This window comes from Pteropus alecto, unplaced genomic scaffold, assembly GCF_000325575.1.
Source record: "Pteropus alecto unplaced genomic scaffold, ASM32557v1 scaffold45, whole genome shotgun sequence".
Lineage (NCBI taxonomy): Eukaryota > Metazoa > Chordata > Mammalia > Chiroptera > Pteropodidae > Pteropus > Pteropus alecto.
The window spans coordinates 22,093,329-22,109,495 of NW_006442491.1; the positions used below are offsets into that span (position 1 = coordinate 22,093,329).

Genomic DNA, 16,167 nt, shown 5'->3' on the forward strand with positions numbered 1-16,167 from the left:
CCGCTGCCGCCGCCGCCGCTGCTGCAGTCGGCATCCATCAGCGGGCGGGGGTGTCGCGGAACAAGCTGCTCCGCAGAGCCCGCCGCTGCCCTGCGCGCCTGCCCTGCCCCGTGGCCTGCCACACGCAGGAGCAGAGGGGGCGACCCTCACCCAGCCTACCCAAGATGGGAACTCCCAGGCCCAGGTACGCATATGGGGGAGATCAGTTGGCACAGGGGCTGGGGGCTCCATACGTGTAGGCCCAGACTCCAGCCCTGCAGGGGAAGACTCGGGGTGAGACTGGGAGGAACCGAGTTTGCAGGCTGTTGCCCCCTGGCCAGCGTGGGGGTGGTCCTTGCTGTTCCTACCAACCTCCCTGCTCTGCAGCCTCCCCAAGGCCTGGAGAGACAGGCAGGGAGGTGGTGGGCTGATGCTTGCTTTAGGGATGAAAGGTTGCTGGGTGCTGGCCTCTTCCGGCTGGTCCACTCTGTTCTCCGAGACCACTTTTGTCGCCTCCGTGATGGTCGAGGGCTCTCTGGGTCTCTCCACCCCCACTCCAGGTGCTGCAGGACAGTTCCTTGGCTTGGCTGCAGGGTGGGATGCCGGGGAACTTCGTCCCTCATCCTCACCCTCTGATTTACAGACCTTTCTTCACTCCAGGCTCCCTTCCCATCCTACTCCCCTTCCAAGTCTCCCAAAGATGGGGGATGGGCCTTCGCCCCAGAACCTTTATGGTTCTGGCTTGGCGTTGTTTTGACAGCTGTTGACCCCACTGATTAGAGGGACTTGTGGGCCCCAGTAGCATATGGCACCTTCACACTTGGGGATGTTCAGGGAACTAAGAGGCTGGGGTCTTGGGCATAGACGGGGGCCAAATGACTATATCGACCAGGGTACTCACCAGGTGCCCAGGCCACTGCATGGTGGAGCTATGGCCCAGAGTGATCCATGGACATTAAGGGGCTGGACAAGGAGGTCTGAGGATGCCGGTCTCCCTCCACTGCCGGCCATGGTCCTTGCTTTCCCCCTCCCAGAGCTCCAAGGATGCATTGGTGGGGGAGAGACGCTACCACGTGTTCCTGCCTTCACTTCTGGATCTGCATAGCACCTCCTCTGCACCCAAAGGTGGGAGTATAAGAGGACTGGATTTAGGACCTCTCTGAGGCCGTGTGGGGTCCAGCTGCTCCATCTCCCCAGTACCCTCCAGCATTAGAAGTCTTCCAGAATCAGCAGCAGTTGGGCCAGGTTGAGAGTCGGGGACTGTGACGGTGCCCTCAGAAGATCCTAGAAGATTTAGTGCTTCCTGTCCTGGGCAAGGGTGTGGAGAATAGAAGTGGCTGTGTGCCCGCTTGCCCACCCGTTCTTCCAGATGGAGCCTGCGGCAGAGGCGGCCTGTGCCAGCCTCCTCTCTGAGCCACTGTGGCCCAGGGAGGCTCTGCCAGCTCCTTGCAGGGATGGAGCTGACTTCTGCTGGCCAGCCTGAGGTCATGCCTACCGGGTGACACTAGGCACAGTATTCGTGGTGTGTAGAGTATGGTTCTTTGAGGGGCATCTCAAGGCACTCCTGGAGGAGATTAGTGCAGGGGGCATTGTTCCTATTGAAACCCTTCCTGGGCCACCTGGTAGTTCCCTGGGCTGAGCTCTTTGAGCTTCATGGAGGGTTGCTCATATGAGAGCAATGTTTGGTCCTATAGTGCTCACTTGGTAAATGTCGAAAGGTTGAATGAGGCCTAGAGAGGAAGAGTGATTTATCCAAGGTCACATAGCAACTGAGTGGGAGAGCCAGTGCTAATGTACCAGGTCTTCTATCTCTTGGTCTGGGATTCTTGCAGCCCGAACGCCAGCTTCCCTTTTACTGCAGCTGTCCCAAACCCAGCACACTGACAGGGGCTGACCCTTATAGCCTAGAGCCTGAGGCTACCCCTTATAAGGGGCCTTACATTGGCCCCCTAATCCTTGCCCCAAAAAAGTGAGGAAGAGAGGCCAGCCTGCCTCACAGATAATGGACCACGGCTGGGGCAACAGGCAAGTGGTAGCACTGGACCCTCTTGGGAGTGTACAGAGCCAAGAAGACTGTGGGTGTTCAGGAATGTTCTGGGCCTGAGCCTCCACGGGTGGTGGAGAGGATCTCTTGATTAGACAGACTAAGGTGAGAAGTGCCTCCGTTAGCTCCAGCATAGACATTGCTGTGGGCCTCTCTGTGCTTGTGTGTCCCCACTTATTAAAAGAGAGTAATAATCTCTACGTGGAGTAATAGCAATATTAAACAGAATGGCAGCACTTATTAAGCACTTACTGTATGCCATGCAGTGTGGTAGGTGCTTTATATCAACTCACATCAACCCTGTCAGGTAAGTGCTATTATTATCTACTTTTTACAGATGGGAAACAGGCTCAGAGAGGTTGTGGCGCTTGCCTGAGGTTACACAGCTGGAAAGGGTGGGGCTGTCTGAGTTCAGAGCCCCTCTCTCTACCATGACATTATGCCTGGGGCAGTGTCTGGGAGTACCAAGTTGGTGTCCAGCAGAGCCGGATGACTGATATGCCAGGACTGGCCTAGGTGAAGAGGTCTGAGGGTCAGCTCTGTGAAGGAAGGGAGGTTCTGTGGCCCACATGCTCCAGTGGTCCTGAGGGGTAGGGGTGGAGAGGTACTGGTTGGGAGGCCTGAGAGAGAGGTTGGCATTGACCTTCTGCTTCTTGGCCAGGTTCCTTTAGAAGTGGGGTGCTCTGGAATCTCTGCTCCCATTGGCTATCAGGGAAGACTGGCTGGCCCTCACACTCACTCCCTGCCACGTCCGGTGGGGCCTTAATGATCAGGAAACATAAGGGTGGGAATGCAGCGTACCAGCTAGGACTGGGTAGAAGTGGCCATGTAGGGAGGGGACCTGAGCCTGGGCAGATGGCTTAGGAGTGGGAGTAGTGGGAGCTTGTGAATAAAAATAGTAACAGCCAGTATTTATCGAGCACTTATTACATTCCAGGCACTTTTTTAAGGGCTTACCTGTATAACTCATACAGTCTTCACAAAACCCTATGAGATAAAAATTCTTCTTCTTCACATTTTGCACATTGAGTGAACTGAGGCTTAATGAGGGGAAGACAGTTGCTCAAGGTCACACAGCTAGGTTGTGGGGGAGCCAGGATTCAAATCCAGGCAGTGTGGGTCAGCGCCATGTTCCTGAAAGGGGCCTGTGGTCTAGCCAGGAGGCACAGACACAACCCGCAAAAGGGGAAGGGCGAGCTGTTGGATTTGCTAAACGTGGGTTCCTGTTTTGGTGATTAGAGAAGGCTTCTGGGCACCAAAGGCCAAGTGGAATTTTGATAGTTTTTGGGGAAAGGCACCCACTCCCCCAAGTCAGAGGGAAAGGAAATGGGGATGCTTCTGAAGAAGAGCAGGTGATCTGGTGTGCGTGGAGCAGATGGTGCAGGGGGCTGGGGGCTCTGGGAGGTGACTCAGAAAGTCAGCTTGTGTTTGCGTCTTTGACGAAGCTCTGAAATCCACCAGACCTAGGCTCTAGTCACAGCTCTGCTTTGTAGCTGTGTACTAGCTATGTGGCCTTTGGCACATCACTTAGCTGGTCTGAACCTGTTTCCTCATCTGTAAACTGTGGATTAACACACCTATTTCATAGAGACCACTTTTGGTTGTTGTTATGTAGAGGACTTAGTGCAGTGCTGGCGTATCACAGAGAGTCAGTAAACATTACTTCTTTCCGCCCTCCATCTCTCCTAAATGTCAGGCGAAGGTGTTTCACTTGACAGGAGCCTGGAGGCTTTGGGAACCTTTGCAGGTGTTTGGTCTGCACGGGGCATGCACTGGGGCATGACAGAACTGTGTTTGGGAAGGTCCCTTTGGCAATAGTAAGAACCACAAGGAGGAGGTGGACCAGCCCTATGGACGTGGAGTGCTGGGGCGGGAAGAAGGTTGAAACTGCAGTAAGATGTCCCCTCCACTGGTGGGTGGCTCTGCTGGGTCGGGGAGGAGCAGCTTGGGGTTGGGGAGGCCACCAGGGTCATGACTTCATTCTGAGGCCTCGTGAGTTTAAGATGAAGGACTTGTCTTCCTTTAGTCATTTGAAGGTTGTACAGTATCTTTTTTGTGTATCTGTTTCTTTTTCTCTTTTGAATAATTTTCTCTGGATGAATGAATCCCCATCCGAGCTTCCTCTATAATAGCAGCAAATTGGGACTAAGTGCCTGACAATAGGAAGATGATTGAGAACATTTTGGAACATCCAGTGGATAAAATAATATGCAGCCACGAACAGCCACAGAAATACTTATCTTGCAGCACTGGAGCGGTGCACTTGTGAAGCTCCTTTGCATCCTTTATTCATTTCATTTCATGTGCTTGTGACAGAGGCAGGGCAGGGGTTAGATCTTTCCTGTGCATGAAGAGATTGAGGCTAGGCTCTAATTTCCTTGAGGGCAGGGTTCATATTTTATTCATTATTCTATCCCCAGCATGTAGCTCAGTGATTTGCAAATGCTTGTCTGGTGAAATAATTGTTTGAGTTAACAAAGCAGAAAGGAAGTGACTTGTCCAAGGTCGCGAGAATGGTGAGACCCAGGACCTGAGTCTCCTCATCCTACTTGCGAGATTCTTCTCACTCATCACTCATTATCTGTGAGGGGAGGCGGGTGGAGGGGACTTAGGATGCACACAGACCAGGGCTCAAGTCTAGTTTTTGTCCTTACTAATGGTAGGGTATTGGCAAATCAATTTATCTTTTTAAGCTTTAATTTCCCCATTTAAATGTGAATAGTCCAAGTACCTCCTTTTAGGATTGTCATCAAGACTAAATGATTTAAGGCATGTAAACTCTTAGCATTGTGACTAGCACATTAGTGTAGCAGCCATGAATGTTAGCTGCGATGATAATGATGATATAAAAATATGGAACTATTTCTGATACAGTTAATATTAAATGGAAAAAAAAAACCCATAAAATTTCGAGCACTGAGATTAAAGTGCTGTAAAATTAGGTATGACCATAGATAGAGATTGGAAGAGAATAGGCAGAAACAGAGTTACAGCAGGTACTGTGGGAAGTAAGTAAGACTGACCAAAATAAATCTTTAAAAATATTATATATATGTGTGTGTGTGTGTGTGTGTATATATGGGTGTGTATGTATATATATATATATATATATACACACACACACATATATATATATATATTTAGTTTTAATTACAAAAGAAATATGTGAAAAATCCTAATTCAGAAGTGTATTCTCTCTCCTTGGTTCCCCACCCCAAATCCTTTCTCTAGAAGTGGCCAACGATAACAGTGTGGTGTGTATCCTTTCAGAATATTTTCTACAACTACATAAGCATACGCACTAGAAGGGGATCATAAATTGTATTATTGTTTTACGACTTACATTTTTCCATTTAATGATATATCGATATCTTTTCATGTCAGAATATATAAAGTCTGTCTCAAAAAATGTTCACAATAGGTATGCAATAATTTTATAAGTCAGGTAATGTATAAATCCCCATTAATTTGGCCAGCCCCCTGTCGATGGACATTGGAAGTTGTTTCCAATTTTACTCTAATCTAAAAAAAGCTGACAGTGAACTCTAATAGTGTTTAAACGATTAAAGAAAATCAAGTGAGAGAAAGAGTCAGAAACTGGGAGCTCATGCTCGGTGCCGGGGAAGGTCTGCTGCTTCTCCCTCTCTTTTTCTCTCCCCTCCTCCCTTCTCAGTGGAACCTGAGGGGCAAGGATGTGGAGGGCTGGCCTGATGGGAGGGCTCCCTGTCTCTGTCACCCTCAAAGGGTGCCGATGTCTGAGAGAAACCCCTCTTACACTCACCCAGTATAAAGCTCACCTCTGAAATTTCAAATTTTCTTTGGATACTCTAAGTGGCTGCCTAGGTCCCTCTGCTGGTTACACCCTGAGTATCCTTGGACAAGTTTTTTTTTTTTTTAATTAAGTTTATTAGGGTAACGTTGGTTAATACAATCATGTAATTTTCAGGTGTACATTATCATTTGACATCTATATATTCTATTGTGTGTTCACCACCCAAAGTCCAGTTTCCTTCAGCTACCATATATTTGATCCCCTTTATCCACTTCACCCTCTCCCTACCCCCTGTATTTGACCCCCTTTACCTCATCTACCTCCCCTCTCCTCCCCTACCCCATCCCACTGGTAACCACTACCCCACTGGTAACCACTACCCCCTACCCCACTGGTAACCACTACTCTATAATCCTCTGGTAACTACTAGTCTATAGTCCATGTCCATGAGCCTCTGTTTTTTGGTCCTGCTCATTTGTTGTTTTTAGGTTTATATCCCGCATATAAGTGATATCATGTGATTTTCAACTTTTCCTGTCTGGCTTATTTCGCTTAGCATGATTTTCTCGAGTTCCATCTATGTTGTAACAAATGGCATATGTTATCTCTTCTTATAGCTGAGTAACATTCCATTGTATATATGTACCACAGCTTTTTTAGCCAGTCATCTATCGTAGGGCACTTCGGTTGCTTCCATGTCCTGGCCACTGTGAATGATGCTGCTATGAACATTGGTGTGCAAATATCTTTATGGATATGCATTTTCAAGTCTTTGGGGGTAAATACCCAGTAGAGGGATTGTTGGATCATATGGTAGCTCAATTCTTAGTTTTTTGAGGAACGTCCATATTGTTTTCCATAGTGGCTGTACCAATTTGCAGTCCCATCAGCAGTGTACAAGGGTTCCTGTTTCTCCACATCCTCTCCAATATTTGTTATTGCTTGTCCTGTTGATGATAGCCATTCTAACAGATGTGAGATGGTATCTCATTGTGGTTTTGAGTTGCATTTCCCTAATAGCTAGCGATGTTGAGCATCTTTTCATATATTTGTTGGCCATTTGTATTTCCTCTGGGGAGAAGTGTCTGTTCAAGTCTTCTGCCCATTTTTTGATTGGATCATTTTTTTTTTGTTCTTATTGAGTCATATGAATTCTTTGTATATTTTGGATATTAGGCCCTTATCGGAGGTGTTGCTTGCAAGTATATTTTCCCATTTGGACGATTGTGTCTTTATCTTGTTGACGATTTCTTTTGCTGAGCAGAAGCTTTTTAGTTTGAGGTAGTCCCATTCATTTATTTTTGCTTTTACTTCCCTTGCCTTTGAGGTCCAATTCATAAAATCCTCTTTAAGATTTGACAAGTTCTTTACCTTCTCCAGAACTCAGTTTTTCCATCTATATGGTTGTGACAGCCTTACTGATGGGAGCCATCACTGCCACTTGAGCAAACACAGCACCAGATTGACCTTTGTGTGCATTTTCTCATTTAATTCTCACTAAATGGCCTTTGAGGTGTAGGGGGTGTTATTCTTATTTTACATGCTCAAACTAGCTCTCAGAGAGGTTAAGTAACTTGCCCAAGGTCCCCAAGCCAGTGGAGCTAGGATTCAAACTCTGATCCAAAGCCCATGTTTGTAACTGTCGTTCTATGCTCCCCCTCACCAACCGCCGATCAGTGAGGCCCATGTGAAATGATGATTATAAAAAGATCCTTTAAATTGTCAAGTGCCTTGCATGTGGGAGGGGTTGATACTGCTGTTATTATTTCTACATCCAGAGCAACGGTAACTTTGGTTACATGGTTGACAGCAAGTTGAAGGTCGTGGGATGTAGCAGATTTGAGGGGGGAAAGCATGGGACCATGAGCCAGCAGACCTGGGTGGTAGCCCTGGCTGTACCTGATCACTAGCTGTGTGACCTTGGCCAGCCAAGCTGGCTGGGGTGTGAGGGGGAATAAGCCCACCTACCCCATTTGTTTCTTGTGCAGCTCAAATGAGACAATGCCTGGAAGAGAGCCAGCTCATAGCCTGGCTCTCAGAAGCTGCCCGGCTATAGGGCAGTCTCTGTCTGCCTCTGCAATCATCAATGTGGTCCAAGCGGGAGGCATTTCTCCTCTCTGATGCTGTTACTCTGCAGTTCTGGGCATGTCACGTGGTGCCCAGCCCACAACTGCACACCAGTCTGTGGCTCTGTGGTGGCACGTGAAACCTTTGGGCAAAAAGCCAGTGCTCACGGGTGGCAGGCTTTTCACGTTGCTTGATTTTATTTAATGAGGTGCCCATGGGTACCACAAGCCTCTGACAAATTGCCATCTCCCCACTGCTGTGTCAGACCTGACAGGCAGTAAGAACTACTGCGGGCCCAGGTCCCATTTCAACCCCTTTGCATCCATCGGGGGCTCCCACGCCTGGCTGAGAGAGTGGCACAGGGCCCTAGAAGCAGCTCTGCATCCCTCCTCCTCATCATAGTCAGTCATTTCATTCACATCCACCTGGATATTGTCACTTGAGGAAGTAAATGTTCTGTACTGGGGAAATCCCAATGGAAAGTAACATCATCTCCAGAGGGAAAGATAAGTCTTAATAGTCAGAGTCAGTCTTTCTCTCTCTCTCTCTCTCATCTCTCTTTCTCTCTCTTCCTTCCTCCCTCCCTCCCTGCTTCCCTCTCTTCCTCCATGCCTCCTTCCTTCCCTCCCTCTCTCCCTCTCTCTCTCTCTCAGGCTTTTCTTTTCTCTCCTTTTTTTTTTCTGACTCCAAAAGTAATATGTGCTCATAGTAGAAATATGGCAAAACACAGAGAACCTCACACAAAGGAAAATAAGATCGGTAATTCTTTCTCCAAGGGAATACTGTTGTTAACATTTCAGCCTTTAGACTTAATACTGAAGGTGAAAATACCTAATATTTCTTGAGCATAAGTATGGGTTTGGGCAAATGTTAAGTGCTTCATAGGCATGATCTGATTCAGTTTCCCAGTAAACCTGTGAAGTAGGCAAGATTATCGTTACGATTTTACAGATGAAGACACAGGCACAGAGGTTAAAGGACTTGTTCAAGGTCTCCTTGTCTCCTGTTTATCCTTAACCTCTAGATTATGCTGCTTCTTCCCAGATTTCTCCTTCCCTCCTTCTTTAATTCATGTTATATTTTCTCTCAGGAGGTGTATCTCTCAGATTTTAGCAGAAAATGGAATTCCACTCTGATGCTTCAACTGAGTTAGTTAGTAATAAAGGTGTGGGCAGGGTTAAAGGAACTTATAAGGGATACCCACAAACTAACAGTGACAGAAGCTATTACCTCCTGTCAGCCTGAATGAACAGAGGGAGGGGATAGCATTCCCAGAATTCAGTGATGGTTGGGCCTGTGCAAGGAACTTTCACAGAGGGGCTAAGCCACCATCAGAACCACAGGGAGGGAAGTTGGGAAAATATACCCTGACCTCTCTCTCTGACCTGCTAGTGCCTCCCAATGGCCAAACCCAACCAGAAGTCAGCAGGCGAGGGAGCTCAAGGGACAGTTCGAGGGGTTAGCTTTTCTTTTCTTTCAACAGGACATGGATCTGGGGCTGCAAATGGAGACTAACAGCCCAGAATGAATAGGGGGATGGGGAAGATGTGTCCCCTGACTTCCCCCCAAAAATAGTTATCTTGGTAACCATGATTATCCAAACATCATTCAAAACAGAAGAGTTGCACTTTCTGCCTCACATTCTCGGTATTTTTGGTGTCTCCTGCACCCTGGCCATTTCTCTCTCTGTCAGCTCTTTCCTACCATTAATTTCTACCTGGTTCACCATTTCTAAGAATGCTTGGGCAAACGTCATCAGTGTCCAAGATTTAGAAGAGACAGCCTTGCTGTCAAGGGAGTAATTGTTCACGGCCATGGACATATGCGGCTGCATGTGCCCTCATGCCGTTCCACCGTGAGGCATGTGCATGCAAAGACATGCTTCCGGTATAAACATCTATAACATATTCTCCCTGTATTTACTGTGACTTTAACTTTTGTATTTCAAAGTGCTTTCCTTCTCTGTAGCATCCTTTATCTATATGGCCTGTCTCTATAGTGGGAGGACAGGGTCTGTCATCCCTGTTTCACAGACGAGGAAACTGATGATGTTCAGAAAGGGGAAGTGACTAGCCCAAGACTCATCAGATAAGAAGTGGAACAAGCAATGATCCTGATCTGAGTTCAGCTTTTCCTGGTGTATTTCCCTTTCAGTCTTGGGAAGTTTTTCCACAGCCAGCCTCGCCCCTGGCAAAAATTAGTGCAGGACCGACCCGTTTGCAGTTGCTGAAATGCTAGGTAGTGAGATGGACTTGGGAGTCAAAGAGGCTTGGCAGAGCCTCGTGACCGTGGGGAAACTGGTACGCCTCTGTGGGCCTGCATGTCCTCATCAGTAAAATAAGGACGATAATATCAGGAGTTTGGATGGAAAAATCCGGTGCTTAAGAGCTAAGTCATCAGGGCAGATCGGTTGGCTGGTAGCCAGAAAGGCTCTTGAGGTGAAAGCAGTCTGGGTCTCTGGCCCCAGTTGAGAAAACTTAAAAATTGTCTCATTGGTATTCCATCCACCCATTACCCCTGTGTTTGTCCATTTATCCACCAGCCCATCTATCTGACTCCAGACCCCTGGGTTTAAATTCTGGCACTGCTATATGCTATCTGTATGATCTTGTGCAAGTTATCTAACTTCTCAGTGCTTCGGTTTCTTCTTTTGTGAAGTAGAGATTATTATCTCTAAGAGTATCTATTATAGGTTATTATGAAGATTAAACGAGTTAATTGATAAAAAGTGCTTAGATCAGTGCCTGGCAAATAGCAAACTTTATAAATGTTCGCTTTGTTGTTTTTTATCGAAACTGCACTAAGCCCTGGGAGTAATGGTGAATGAGACAGATAAAGTTTTGCCTTCATGGGTTTACATTCTAGAGGAGGAATAGAAACAAATAAGTAAATCAATCAATAAATATAAGTTCCGTTTGTGATAGTTACTATGAGGGGAAAAAAACCCAGCATGCTTGCTTTATGGGTACAGAGTTTCTGTTTGGGGTAATAAAAAATTTTGTAAATAGGTAGTGGTGACTGTTGTACAACATTGTGAATGTAATTAGTGTCCCTGAATTATCATACTTAAAAATGGTTGAAATGGCAAAAAAAAAAAAAATCCGCATGAGGAGAGACCCGCTTTAGACAGAGTGGCCAGGGGTGCATAGGCTGAGATCTGAAGTGTATGAGCTGTTGATGGCAGAGACACAGGAGATAAGCAAGCCCACTGTCCAGGCAGAGTGCCATTTAAAGGCAAAGCCCCATGGCAGGGGCAAACTTGGGATGGTTGAGAAGCAGACAGAAAGCCAGTGTGACAGGCTCGCAGTGATGATGGCAGTAGGGTACAGGCAGTGGTGGGAGTTGATGCAGGGGCCATGTGCACGGACCTGTAGCTTTGATACAGAATTTGTGTTTTCTTTTGATGGGAAGTCATTGGAGGTTTTAAAGAGGGCACCCAATCAGAGTTTTGAAAAGGTCCTGTGGTTCCTCTGTGGAGAATAAACCCGAGGAGGGCCCAGGTGGCCACAGGGAGTCCATGGAGAAGGCTGGTGCCCCATGCGGGCACGAGCTGAGAGTGGCTCGGACCTGAGCAGTGGCTGCAGGAATAGAGAAAAAGAACAAATCCAAGTTACTGGACCCAGGGATGCCGACTCATGCTAACCCACGTTGGAAGGCCTGCTGTAGAAACCTGTCGACTCATTTTTAATGAGTGGTACAACAGCAGGCCAAGTGGATATTGCCTCAGCTGGGCTAGAACATCCTCTCCTGGCAGGCCAACTAGATCGAAAGCCACTTAGTGCCCTGGAGGGCAAGCCAGCAGGTGGTTGCAGTGTTGAAGAGCATCAGATGCTGACAGCCTGTCGGACTGGCCCCCGTTTGGCCAGGTGAGCATGCTGGGCCTCACCGGGCCCTCCTCCTCCAGACAGGGCTGGCATAGGCACTGTTAGCATCGACTTCTCTCTTTGCTAATCTTGTGCATTCTGGTTTTCATATATTAGTGTCATCAGTCAGGCCTTGCTGGCCTCTTTCTCGTAGAGCTTCTCTTTCTCCATCCGTTCTGGGCGGGCACTTCTGAATTCCTCATTCTCAGGCCACTCCCCACTGCGGCTTCCCATTACCGCTTATAATTACAGACCTTCTCAGGGTTTTTGTTTTATGGGGTGCAAGCCATGCTAAGCCCTTTCTCAATGTTATTTTCCTCAGTCTCCATCACCACCCTGAGAGGGAGGAAAACGTATCTCTGTTTTCTTGACAAGGCAACCTAGACTCAGAGAAGTGAAGTCACTTGCCCAACGTCACAGAGTGAGCTAGTGGCAAAGCCGGGCTTTAGGTCTGGGTCTGTCTGACTTAGATCTGCTCCTGCCCTGCTGCCCTTCGAGGGGTCCACGAGATGACTGGGAAGTCCCTGACAGCGGCACACAGTAATGGGAGTCCTGTCTTTTCCATCAGAGTCACATCTATGACTCCAAGCCTACCTGCACCACCCCCAGCTCCTTTACTTGTCCCCAACTCCAACCTGTCCCTCCTGCCAGGCTGCTTGAAGTTCACCTGTATAGGCTTCTTGTTCCTGAGGATTCAGGATGTAAAGGCTTCCTGTCTGTCCTTGGCATAGCACTACCTGTTATATTTGCTCTCATGATCACTCAGACCAAATGCCCTCCCTCCAATCTCCTGTCTAAATTCTCTTTTTTCAAAACCTGACTCTACCTCATCTTCTACTTTCTACCCTTCTTTGAGAACTCCAGGCTGTATTCTCTATGACTGGGTCTCCAAAATCTTCTAGGGCCTGAAAGGAAGATATACTAGCAAATCTAAGTCACATCATTACCAGTGTTTAACTGTTCCCTGGGTGATCATCATCCTCCCATATTGCAGTGAGTTTCTTGGGAATTGACACATGCTTCTCCCTGGATCCCCTGTAGTGTCTGGCCATCCTGGCTGCCCAGCGGGCTCCATCATTCTGCTCTGACCTGGGTCTGGACAGAACTGTGCCCACGTGACTGGCTGTAGCAGAAGTCACAGCCAGGTTCTTGGCTTGCTTTCTGTAGCCTACTGGGAAAACTATGCCATTATCCCTGGACTTAGGAAATAAAGAAGGATCTCATCCTAGGTTTTAAAATATAATAATGCTGTTTTTATTTTTAATTAGTAAAATAATATTTTAAAGTTAAGCAGACTATCTTTTTCTTATCCTGTCATACCAAGCCATGTGCATTGGAAAATTTTATTTTTTAACCTCTAATATTTTAAATCAAGCAATCTCCAAGTACAGTAGAAAAATTGAGAACTACAGTTAAACAGAAAGGAGAAAAAATAATCTGTACTCTCGCTATCTAGAAACAACCTTAGTTAATACTTTGCTGAATTTTCTGTATCTTTGTATATATATATATCAATCAAAATAGGGTCAGTCTCTACAAACTGTGTGTATTATGCTTTTTTATTCATATATTTTTCGTGATTTTTTCCCATCATCTTTTTTTTAACTTTCTGGAGTGGAAGAGCCATCCTTTATCTAAGTAGCTCTGGCTCTGGTACTTGTTGGTGGCTTATGCCACCTCCTTGGACCTCAGCGCCTTTGAGGAGGTTCTGTTGAGGTTTGTTTGAGGCAGCAAGTACCATGGAAAGAAGAATGGACCCGGGGCTAGGATCTGGGGAGTCAAGTCAGGAGGCCGGGTGGGGAGGGCTGTGGGTGGGAGGGGCCAGAGAAAACCTGTCTGAGGACAAACGACTGTCACTCTAGTCTCTTTTACTCTTTGGGTCTCACCTGTAAAAGAAGAAGAGATCAAATTATCTTAAAAGACTTCCAGCTCCTCCTCTCATCTGTGGTTCTTCTAGCACCAGGCCTTCACTGCCGGCAGGCTCTGTGGGGACCTGAGCAATGGAAGACTGGGATATTTATTTAAGATTGCAAGAAGATGCAGACCCGGGAAAGTTCAGAGAATATGGGCTGAAACCAGACTGAAGCAGAGAGGAGGAGTAGATACAGCAGAGCCTCTGAGCTGTCTGAGCCCATGAGGGTCATGTGGATTCTGCTTCTTACAGCAAAAACATACAGATCAGACTGTGGTCTTTTGTTTCTTTCTTTTTTAAGCAAAATTAAGTAGGCATTTATTTTAAGGGTTCTCCCCTACAGGACTTATCTAGCACAATGGCCAGTATCCTCCAGTGCAGGCTAAGAAGAGATCTTTAGCCAGGTAGACAAGTCTCAGTTTGACTTTACAAGGCTGTGAGCTCCCATGGTGCAGCTCTTGTCGCTTTGTGTCCTGGCACGGAGTCAGCATTTGTTTCATGTAAGCGACAGAGAGCCTTTATTTAACTCTGGCTTTAAGTTATCCCCGTAAAGCCCAGGGTAATGACATGAGTGGCAAGCATTTTTGGGTGGGGATGAGGCAGTGTGGACCAGGGCCTTCCCTTCCTCCTCATCTCACATCTTAATAGCAGCATCGTTAACAACAAAACCCTTCATTTGTGCTATGAGCTCCAGCTTCCAAAGCATTCAACTTAGCATCAAGGCAGTGGAGTTTAAGGGTGCTGGTGATCTGTCCAGGGCCCCAGATCTCTCATGTGGCTTATTGGGGTGCTCAGTGCCCCTGACTTTCTGCTTAGTGTTTTTACTTTGAGCCATGCTGGTACCCCCCAGAATGCAGGGAGAGAAACTGAATAACAAATAAGAAGTGAGAGACAGGGGCACATGTCCCTGGAGGTGGTTGCGACCTTGAAGGGTGGACCCAGTGTCGATTTGTCTGCCCATCAGAGGCCTTCCATGATGGATGGCGTCAGGGAGGGACCTACCAGGTCTAGCCTTGACCTGACTCATTTATGTCCTGGCACAGAGTCAGCATTGGGGTCATGTAAGTTACAGATGGATTTGGGGGAAGTCACTAGATTCAGGGGTGAGGGTTCCTACCCATTTCTCTGTTCTCCGGGTATTATTTCAAAACTTTTTTTGAAGATCCACTGATTGGGGTCAAAATGGGTGCTTTTACCCTCTTAAAACAACCCAACTTGTGAGTTAAAAAAATATATATGTATATTTAAAATTATACCAGTAATTTCAAAGTGTATAAAGTAAGAGGTCAAATTCCCTCTCTTATCCTGCCCCATGGAACTCTCTCATTTTTTTTAAATCCACTTCTGAATTATTAACCTCTCTTAGTTTGGTGAGTGTCTATTCAGATCTTTTACTACATGTGTACAAACACAAAGATGTATTGTTGAGGTTATTATTATTATTTTTTAAATATGAAAGTGGGACCATACCATTCTCTCTCCTTTTCTCTCGTTGAAGTTTGCTTATTCCAGAGAATAGTTAGTCAGTAGGTTCTAGATTCTGTGACATCTCATTTCCTGCTCCAAGGGAGAAATGATAAGAATAACCTGTCCCAGAGATAATTTCTCTAAGTCCCTTGCTTGTTGGATGAGTCCTAGAGAGGTGAAGTGACTGCTCCATTTGTGGTCGACTTGGGGCCTGAACCCAGTTTTCCTGACCTCTACCTACATCGTCAGGGCTACTTGTTTGTTAAGAGTGCCTTCCTGTCTTACTCTTTGGATCCGTGCTGACAACATCCCTGTGAAGTCAGTGGAGCAGGGATTATTAAAGCTTGGGGCATGAGGAGCCTGCCCAAGTCAGTGCTGGGAGGGCCTGGAGCCCAGGGCTCTTTTGGCTGAGTTCAGTTTGTCCATCCTTTATTGAGGGCCTACTTTGTGCCAGTAGCCGAGTGAGGCCCTACTGTGGTTGGACAGACAGCCTGGCTGAGGCCCTACCTGGAAGTAATCACTGACTGTCCCTTGGTCTTGGCAGAGTGGAGCTCTTTAGAGATACTCACATTGTCCCTAAGAATGGCCCACATTCCAGACCTGGGACAAGAGATTGGAGTCCCTGAGGAACTATAAAGACACAAAGCTGGGAGGGAGGAGTCTGTGACCTCAGCTGCCACCACTAACCCCTCACTTCTCATGACTCTCTCTCCATACCTACTTCCTCTGTCCCTCCCTCCCTCCCTCCTTCCTCCTCTCTGTGGTTCTTCATCCATTTGTCTCCATCTGTCTCTCTCTGCACGTGGTTCCTGCCCCTCTCGCTCTGTTCTGTCACACCATTGCTGCCCCTTTCCCTATCACATGTTCTCCTTCATGCCAATGCAGGCGTGCTGGTCACCATGACAACAGAGACAGGCCCTGATTCTGAGGTGAAGAAGGCTCAGGAGGAGGCTCCGCAGCAGCCTGAGGCTGCTGCTGCCACAACCACCCCTGTGACCCCTGCAGGCCACGGCCATCCGGAGGCCAACTCCAATGAGAAGCATCTGCCCCAACAGGATACTCG

At 47.2% G+C, this 16,167-nt stretch overlaps 1 protein-coding gene across 13 annotated transcripts in view; it reads left to right on the forward strand.

Moving 5' to 3' along the window:
- The window catches only part of EPB41L1 (erythrocyte membrane protein band 4.1 like 1), a 120,728-nt gene that overhangs the window by 50,491 nt on the left and 54,070 nt on the right, over positions 1-16,167 (forward strand). The window contains exon 1 of one of the 13 annotated variants that reach the window (XM_015597245.2): positions 9-184. The exons of 10 other annotated variants lie outside the window; for them this stretch is intronic. Coding sequence is in view for 1 of the 3 variants with exons in the window: in XM_025039803.1 (XP_024895571.1) it covers positions 16,004-16,167 (164 nt within the window). In the remaining 2 variants the exon portion in view is untranslated. Of the gene's footprint in view, positions 1-8; positions 185-15,989 lie in introns of those variants that run through there. 2 more of the 13 variants (XM_006921770.3, XM_025039803.1) reach the window with 2 other exon arrangements.